The following is a 10,014-nucleotide window of genomic DNA, read 5'->3' as shown; positions in this document are numbered from 1 at the left end:
CTAAAAGAATGAGTCACCAAAGGACAAGTCTCAAAAATAGTGTGTAGCATATGGAAAGGCTGCAACAAGACTGGGTGGCAGAAGGACAGGCCGCTAAAGGAATAGGTTGCCAAAGGACAAGTCTCACAAATACTTTGTACCATATAGACAGGTCGTGGAAATAGTCGGTAGCATACGGATACATTGCTAAAAGAACCAAAGGAACCGGGTCGTTAAAGGACAAGTCTCAAAAACGAATTGTACAGTCAACGGCAAAGAAAATCACAGGCAAATTATCCATTACATTTTCATTGCGCTTTATTCCACACCCTTTGTTGTTTTAACGAATGAATTTATGTTCATACATAGCAGATGATGCCCTCTGCCTATGGATGTTTTTCATGATCATCACATTGTGGAAAACGTACTGAATGATAATGGTGATGGACAATTTGCCTACTATTTCTTTCGACGGTTGGTATACCATATGGACAGGTCATTAAAATAGGTTTTAGCACAAGGACATGTTGCTAAGAAAACTGGTCGCCGTAGGACGATCCGCTACAAGAACATGTCAGCAAAAGACAAGTCTCAATAAATACTGTCACTAAAGGAACAGGTCCAAAAAGGCCAAGTCTCAAAAAATATAGGAGTCACAAAGACAGGTCGCTAAAGAAACGGATCGAAAGGACAAGTGTCGGAAATACTGTTCACCATAAGCACAGGTCCTTTAAAGAACGGGTCGCCAAAGTACAAGTCTCAAAAAGACTGTGTTGCATAAGGATATGTCGCTAACAAAACGGGCCGCCAAAGGACAAGTTTCAAAAACAATGAATAGCATATGTAGAGGTTGAAAAAAGACTAGGTAGCATATGGAGAGATCTTTAAAGGAACGGGTCGCCAAAGGACAAGTCTCGAACACACTTTGTACCACATGGACAAGTCGTAAAACTAGTCGGTAGCATAAGCACACGATGATAAAAGAATGGGTAGCCAAAAACAAGTAAAAAAAGAGACTGTGTAGCATAAGGATAGGTCGCTAAGAGAACGAGTCGCCAAATAACAAGTTTCAAGAAAACAGTTTAGTGGCAGGTCGCGAAAAAACTGGGTCGCCGAAAGACAGACCGTTAAAAGAACGGTCGCCGTATGGCAGACCGTTAAATCAACGGTCGCAGTAGGACGATTCGCTACAAGAACGTGTCAGCAAAAGACAAGTCTCAAAAATACTGTGTAGCATAAGGACAGGTCACTAAAGAGTAGTAAGGAGTCACCTGAGCACAAGGCCTCTGATTGGTCGAGACGTGTCACGTGACTAAGGGGGGGCGTGGCTATGTGTGTGTAGTCTTGAAGGGTCTAATTAACCTAACTTTTGTGACGTCACGTGTCACGTGACTCTACATAGGTTTACGGGGGGCGTGGCTATGTGCTTGTAGTCTTGGAGGGTCTAAGTTAACCTAACTTTTGTGACGTCACGGGTCACGTGACTCTACGTAGTGTTTATGGTGACGTGACTATGGATTTGTAGCGTTGGACGGCATAAGCTAACCACGTGGATGCTGTGGAAGACGGTGCGTTGACATTTGTATGGAATGAGACAAGTGTGTATTTGTATTGACACGGGTCACTGGAATTTTCCAGTGGAGTTTGATTTAATTTTGGCTGGGGATGTTCTGTTGTGTGTGGATGGGGTTGATAGTATTGCTGGCCTGACGTATTGTTTTGTTGACTATGTGATAGATAAGAATTGAGCGGAGTGTGTTTTTGGTTTGGTGGGGTCAACCTGTCGCCCGGACGTCTGTCGATGATGGAGCCAAGTGAAGTCTATCTCTTGTTTGTAGACAAAGTTATAGATAAGGCTGGCCTGCGGAGCATGACAGATGTATGTATGTAGCAAGGGGGTTGAGGGTTAACGTCCTAAAGTTTGATAGATTTGGTGACTCTACGTGAGTGTTTGTGGTGTTTGACATCATCAGGTTTCATCGACTTAGTAGGGGGAATTGGTCAAGTATGTTTGTTGGGTTGAAGTTCAGCAGTTGCAGAAAGGGTGGTTTTGTCGGCTCCAGATAAATCTTGTTGATCATGTTTTGATAGGAAGTATGTGTACGGTGAATGAGTCTGTACGAGCGTCTATTCGGGGTCAACGTTGGAGAGGTCATTGGTATCGGTGGTCAAAAGTAAAGGATGATTGTATTTTTGAGGGCTACATTGTAATAACAATAAAAATAATGATTCTAATAATTATGGTAATGTTGTATATTTCCCAAGTTGTTTTATAATGCGAGAGCGTTGCTAAAAAATGCAAAGCGGGGGTGCACTTCGTATTTACCACTGTGAACGAATATCGTAAGGAAATTTACAATTTAAACTGTAGGCCCAGTCCCGATTTGGTTTACTGTCGTCTATAAAGTGAACTTAAAACTTGAAACTGTAGGTCCAACCCCAACTGGGCTTACTGTCTATAAAGTGAACTTAATACAGAATGTTAATTAATTAATTGGTTTGGATTCAAAGTGTCCCAGGGTTGATACTCTACGGAAGCACATGTGGTTCGGATGCGACTTGAAACTGTAGGCCCAGTCCCGATTGGCTTTCCTGTCCATAAAGTGAATATAATACAGAATGGTAATTAATTATTTGGTTTGGATTCAAAGTGTCCCAGGGTTGATACTCTACGGAGACACAAGTGGTTCGGATTCGACTTGAAACTGTAGGTCCAGTCCCGAATAGTTTTGCTACGGGGCTGTACTGTGTATTAGCCATTGCGAATGAATAGCGTGAACTGAATTACTTGATTTTTATTTGTTTCTATAAACTCTCGATGATCCTGAGGTGTTTTATTATGCGAGAGCGTTGCTAAAAAAAAAAATGCAAGGCAAGGGGATCCACTTCGTATTTTACCATAATGAATTAACAACGTGAGAAATTTATGAATATTAATGAAATATACAGTATATATACAGTATACAGTATATGTATATATTGAATGTGGTTTAAAAAAATAGAAACTTCCCGTTGAACGGCAAGGAAATAAGAGGGGCTGACGATTTACTTGCTCCGAATCAGGCCCGGCAACATTGTTTCAGATAACAATACCCGATGTTCTATTTATTTTGCAAAAGTAAATAGGGACAAAGTTGACGCGAGGTTTGTAGTATATATAGTTCCGAGTAGAAACTGTTTGGTATGATTCGTGGTTGTGGTTTTCAACCGTTATAAAGTATCTGTAGTCAACGTGAAAAGAGCAAGAAATTTACAGTGTCGAGTAAACTAGTCGGTTTACGCATACGAGTTTACGTATGCGTCTGTTTGCGGGTGGTTAAAAGTTTGACTCTTGATCGATAGTTCATCGTGTTAAGCATGAATTTATTCTGTATTTGTGCGAGGTGAAGACGAAGAAGAAGAAGTTTACAGCATCTAGTGCATACTAACGAGATACATTTTATATTCTGGCTGTGGAAGTGAAGAATAAGGATGGGTAAGTAACTAATATTTTTAACTGTTTTTATGTAGATGATGTATTTGTTACGTCATGATTTTGTAATCAAGGGTCCCAGGGTTTTATACACCGGTGGCCCCGGTGGATGTACGCGGTATAGTGGTTCAGATTACACTTTAAAGTGCAGGTTCAGAAGTTCGAAGGTGTGGTGGCATTAATTGATTTTGTTTTATGTGAATAATTTTTCAAGGGTGGAAACTCAGAAAGGGTATTTTTTTTGTATTCCAGATCAATCGTCTCCCTCATCATCATCTATGCGAGGTGTTTCTAGTAATACCGTTGGTAATATGAACAGTGATACTGAGTTGATTAATATATCTACACAGGAAATTTTGCATAAAATAGAGTGTCAAATCCATTCCCCACAAGATTTATGTGATGTATTCGAAAGTCAAGAAGGAGAATATATTTTGTCTACCCAGCAAATATTAAACGATATTAACAACTTTGCTGGGCATTCAACCGGGGAGGGTTCGATGAATTCAGGTTTGCACCAGATTAAATCCGAATCTACCCGAGTGCCCCCGACGGCGGACAGACCAGTAGGGAAAACCCGAAACAAGCAAGAAGACAATTGGGACAGAAATATAACTACCCAGGAGATACTGATGGACATTAACAAACATGTAGAACTTTCCACAGACACAACAGGGGATGTTCCCCGGTTAGAAATTTGCACCTCTCAACTGACCTCGACAGTGACTCAGATGTCTCAGAATAATAACGTTTGTACCCAGAAAATAATAGGTGATATAGATGCTTTTCTTGGACCTCCAACGCAGAATCAGCCGACGGAAGTAGATACAACCCAATTTTTCCAAGTTATTCAAACAGGCGGTGGGGGCACACGGAAAACGCAGGAGCAGAATGATGAAAGTAGAAGTGAAAATAAATATTTTGTGAGAATTCAAGAATTTGATCGTCAATATAGAAGGTTTAATCTACAAGGTAGGCAGATGAATGTACGTCTTCACCCTGTTCCGGATAACGAACACCCTGTACAGTGGATCCATGAGGGTGTAAACGAGGTAGTGGAGTTACTAACGAGGGATGTTGATGGCCGAGACCATGTGGGGTTAACGATTAGGAATGTTAATTCCCCCAGAGACCCCTTCTGGGTCAGTTTCCGACTAGGAAGTGAACTAAAGGCAGATGTTGTTTGGGAAAGCTTCGAGAAACTACTCCAGAGTAACAGCACCTTCCTAATATCTGATCAACTGGTTTTCCATCTCCACAGAGTAAAAGTACCTTTAGGAACTGGACGTATTAAGCAAGGATTGGAAAGTTTGGAGGAACTTTGCCGAAGACGTTCTGGGATTGTTTGCATAAAAAACAAGGATTCTATGTGTCTCCCACGTGCACTTGTTGTTGCTCGAGCATATGCTGAAACTAAGGATGATAATAAAAGGAAGAAATACAGAATGGGGCGTCCGATTGTAAAAACAGAAGCCTTACAACTATGTGAGCAAGCAGGTGTAGTTATTACAGAACATGGATGTGGTATTTCGGAGCTGGAGAAATTCCAAAATATTCTTCCACAGTATAGAATTGTGGTCTTTGCTGATCTTACTGGTGAGAATGTCATGTTTGAGGGTAATACTGACATGAAAAGAACTTCTCTTTTTCTTCTACACAACGAAAATCACTACAGTGTTATTACATCATTAACATCTGCGGGGTGTAAGGGGTGACCTTCCACGTAGGCGCCCAAAAGTCAACCTCACTTCCACGTAGTGCACCCTGGACTAAAGACTAACGAGGCTCTGGCGACTGGCACTATGGCCAGTATAATTTTGTGTGTGTTGTCCTGTTTGTTGTCCTTGTGTGTGCTGAGTGCCCGTTTACGGCCTCAGCTTTTAACAGAAGTCAGAACATTTTAACATTTTTAGTTATGCAACGCTAGAGTTGTTATTTGTAATGATAAGGGGCTGGCCCCCGTATAATGTGACGGGAGCAAAATAGCCTAAGTGCTGACGCTCCCAAAATTTTAAATTCAAATTCAAATTCAAAAATTAACATCTGCATTTGCATGTACTTATTACTGTGAACACTGTAAGAAAAAATATGCTTCTATTACAAAACATACACAATGTCCACGCGTATGTACGAAATGTTTCCAGCCCCACGCCGAGTCACTAAACCTAAAGGAATGTTTGGATTGCCACAGACAATTCCACGGTGAGGAATGTTTCAATCACCATAAACAGAAAGCACAGAATGGAAAAAATATTTGTGAAAAACTCCACCAATGCCCCAAGTGCCTAACAGTTATTAAAATGGACCAGATAAAAACCAAGCATATTTGTGGTGAAGTCTATTGTAGAATATGTAACAAACACTACCCGAATGGTCATCTGTGTTATATTCAGAAATCCACCCCACCGGATATGAAAAAACCATACATCTTTGTGTTTTATGATCTCGAGTGCACGCAAGATGAGAAATATGGAAATTATATCGATAGAACAGAACACAAACCGAATCTGTGTGTCGCGCAACAAGTATGCAACGACTGCAGACATGTTCCGGATGTGTCAATCCCCTGCAACACATGTGGACCCAGAGAACATATCTTCAAAAAATCGCCAGTAGAAGAATTTCTTTCCTACATTAAGAGACTACCCCACAAGTTTGACATATACTGTATATGCCACAACATGAAAGGGTATGATGGACATTTTATGCTGCGAGCTATGATCACCAAATTCAAGGTTTGCCCGGAAATTATCATGAATGGTTCGAAAATTTTGCTGATGCAAAAGGGTCACATACGGTTTCTAGATTCACTCAATTTTCTACCTATGCCTCTATCAAGTCTACGTAAGGCATTTGATTTACCAGAAGGGATGAAAAAAGGGTACTATCCTCATCTTTTCAATACAACCCAAAATAGATTCTATATTGGACAGCTACCTAATATGGAATATTACGCACCGGAACAAATGAAGTTGGAAGAAAAGCAAAAGTTTGAGAAATGGTATCACGAACAACAAGAGAAGAATTCTATTTTTAACGCTGAAACTGAACTTGTGGAGTACTGCATCAAAGATGTTGAGATTCTTCGATTGGCTTGTATGAAGTTTAGAGAGACGTTCCTAGGGGAAAACGGTATTGATGTTTGGAGAGAAGGTGTGACTATCTCTGGTGCGTGCAACCTTTTGTACAGAAGAAAGTTTCTACCTGAGAATACAATTGGCGTGATACCGGCCACAGGGTACCGGTGGGGTGACAAGCAATCCATTGCAGCTATCGAGCGACTTGTGTACGAGGAAAGAAAAAGAAAAGTATTTATCGAACATGCCGGGAAAGGAAGGGAAAGAAAAATCTTAGGAATTATGAAGATGCTGAAGGAAAAGGTCATGTGTTACAATTTCACGGATGTTACTACCATTATTGTGAGAGATGTTACGGTAACAAAAACGGTGGAGAGCAGTTAGGTGGGGGTGACACAATGAATGCCCGAAGAGAGAGGACACAGAGAGTTACCAGTCGTCTGGAGAAAAGTGGTTACAAGGTCGAAGTGATGTGGGAATGCGAGTGGAAAAAAATGAAAAAAGATCACCCTGAAATTGAAGATTTTGTGAAGCATCATCCGATGACCATCCAGAAGCCTTTGGACCCCAGAGCAAGTCTTACTGGCGGTCGAACTAACGCTGCAAAATTATACTACAAAGCTGGTGGCACTGAAAAGATAAAATATATTGATATCTGCTCTCTCTACCCTTACATTTGCAAGTATGGGAAGTTCCCAGTAGGCCATCCAACAATATTTCTCGACAAAAACTGCCCCAATATTGACCAAATCGAGGGGCTTGTATTATGTACTGTTTTACCCCCAAAAGATCTCTACCACCCGGTGCTACCTATGAAAATGAAAGGTAAATTATTTTTCGCGTTATGTAGAATCTGTGTGGAAGAAGATAACCAGGAGGACTGCTCACATACCCTAGAAGAAAGGTGTTTCACAGGTACATGGGTTGCAGACGAAGTAAGAAAGGCAGTGCAGAAAGGGTACCAAATTGTAAAGATGTACGAGGTCTGGCAATATAAAGTAACAAGTTTCGATTCTGAAACAGGTCAAGGGGGTTTGTTTGTGGACTACATAAATAAGTTTCTAAAAATGAAACAGGAAGCTAGTGGGTGGCCATCTAATTGTATAACCGAACAAGAAAAGACTGATTTCATCGCAGAATATCAGAAAAAGGAAGGAATTCTACTAGACTACAATAAAATTGAGGTGAACCCTGGAAAACGCTGTCTTGCCAAGCTGATGTTGAACAGTTTTTGGGGAAAATTTGGACAGAGGTGTAATTTACCCAAAACATCTATTGTATCACAACCATCTGAGCTGTATACAGCACTTACTAATCCCTCTATTAGTGTTAATGCACTTTTACCTATTGATGAAAATGCTTTGGTTATAAACTGGCAGCAGACAGAGGAGGCAGTCGCCGAACTAGCCACTGTGAATGTAGTTATTGCTGCATATACCACGGCGGGAGCACGACTTCACCTTTACCAGTATCTGGAGAATTTGGAGAAACGTGTGTTATACTACGACACAGACAGTGTTATATACATTTCCAGGGATGGAGAATATGAACCAGAGACCGGTAACTGTCTTGGTGACATGACCGATGAATTGGAAGTGTACGGTGAAGGGAGTTACATTACAGAGTTTGTCTCCACAGGCCCGAAATCATATGCATTTACTGTGAAAAACCCTACCACCCAAGTAGTGTCTGCAAAGTGAAAGGTATCACCCTTAACTATGAAAACAGGAAGAAAATAAATATAGCATCCCTGAAGAATATGGTATTTCACAAGACCCAGCAAATTATTGTTCACAATAGGAGGAAGATATCTAGAAGTAAAGATTTCAGAGTATTTAACAGACCCGAAAGTAAAATCCAAAGGGTGGTTTATACAAAAGGAAGAATTGTTGAGGATATCAACACTGTGCCGTTTGGGTACGTTATCCCACAAAAGAAACAGAGAACAATGAAAATCTAACAGAAGCATTCCGGACACCACCACGTGCAGAATCTCTGTAAATATCTAAATTCTGAAAAAATAATCGGGTATTAATTTTAAAATGGAGTACAAATGGGAACATCCATTTTCAATGATTCTAGCTGGACCATCTGGATGCGGAAAGTCAAACTTTGTTTCGAGGATTTTAACACATCTGAAGAGTTTAGTGAATTTGGATTTTATGAACATTACATGGTGTTACAGTGAATGGCAGCCATTATACAGTAGAGTTTCAAGTGATGTGCACTTTTCGAAAGGACTCCCCAACATGGATACATACACAGTAGAACAAGGACCTCATTTGATTATACTTGACGATCTGATGAGAGAGGCAGATAATAGAGTTGTTGACCTTTTCACAAAAGGATGCCATCACAGGAATATCAGTTTAATATTTCTCTCTCAAAATGTATTTCATCAGAGCAAAGGATCCCGCGATATATCTCTGAACTGCCACTATCTTGTTTGCTTTAAAAACCCTAGGGATAAAGGTCAGATTGGTTGTTTGTCTTCTCAAATATATCCTGAAAACAAAAAACTTTTCGTTGAAATTTACAAGGATGCTACAACCCCGCCTTATGGATCTCAAACAAACCACACCAGAAAAGTTTCGATTCAGAACCTGTGTGTTTCCCGATGATGAACATAATTATGTTTATGTACCTAAATAAGTATATTAAACACTCTGGAGAAATATCATTCTATCACAATGTCTCCTACGATCATGAACGGGGCGTTACTCCGAACTTTATCCAAATGTAAATCTGGAATCAGACAGACCATCCTCAAGAATGCAGATGAATCCTTGGTTCACGACATCTGTGAATGTGCCCACAATACTTTAAAAGGAAATGTTCCGTTAAACAGCAGTCAGAAAAATAAACTTTCTCGTTACAAGCAAGTGCTAAGAAAACTAGTTAAGCGTGGAACATCGTGGAAGAACAAAAAAAAGTATATTATACAGGCAGGCGGATTTCTACCGTATCTCATCGGTCCCTTAATTGGTGGAATTTTTTCTAGTCTTTTTAAATAATGGAGTATGCAGATAAAATTATTTTGGTACCACAAGATACATTTCGAAAACTACATCACCAGCATCAAAACATTGTACCACTCTCCAATCTGGATAAAGAGATGGGTAAAATATTGGATGAAAAAAATTTATCTGATGAAGAAAAATGGAATAAGTACCATCAAGTTCTCGGTAAATATCTTCATTTTGTTCAAAAATTAAACACCCCTATCAAACTCCCCATAGTATCACAAATGGAACATCAAAATGAAAAAGTAAGTAAACAACCAGATCAAGAAGTGGAACATGGAAGTGATATCTCAGACCCTATCTATGAAAAAATAATATCGACAATACCAAAAAAGTTTCACTCCAAAGCAGAATTGCTGTATCGTCGTCTGAAAACAAGCAGTGATATCCAATGGGATTCTCGAGGGGAAACAAAAATATATGAGAAGTTAATCCCTGGTAGTAACATCATACACCTTATCAG

General features: G+C 40.0%; 1 protein-coding gene across 1 annotated transcript; it reads left to right on the top strand.

The window, feature by feature from the left end:
* The first annotated feature begins 6,926 nt into the window (after positions 1-6,926).
* On the top strand, positions 6,927-8,228 carry LOC145983012 (uncharacterized). Its single transcript, XM_083116294.1, has one exon. The coding sequence runs from the start codon at positions 6,927-6,929 to the stop codon at positions 8,226-8,228; it is 1,302 nt and encodes a 433-aa protein (XP_082972420.1).
* The last annotated feature ends 1,786 nt before the right edge of the window (positions 8,229-10,014 follow it).

This window comes from Lepisma saccharinum, unplaced genomic scaffold, assembly GCF_977018435.1.
Source record: "Lepisma saccharinum unplaced genomic scaffold, izLepSacc3.1 HAP1_SCAFFOLD_544, whole genome shotgun sequence".
Classification (NCBI taxonomy): Eukaryota; Metazoa; Arthropoda; class Insecta; order Zygentoma; family Lepismatidae; genus Lepisma; species Lepisma saccharinum.
This window is presented reverse-complemented; position numbering and strand designations above follow the sequence as displayed.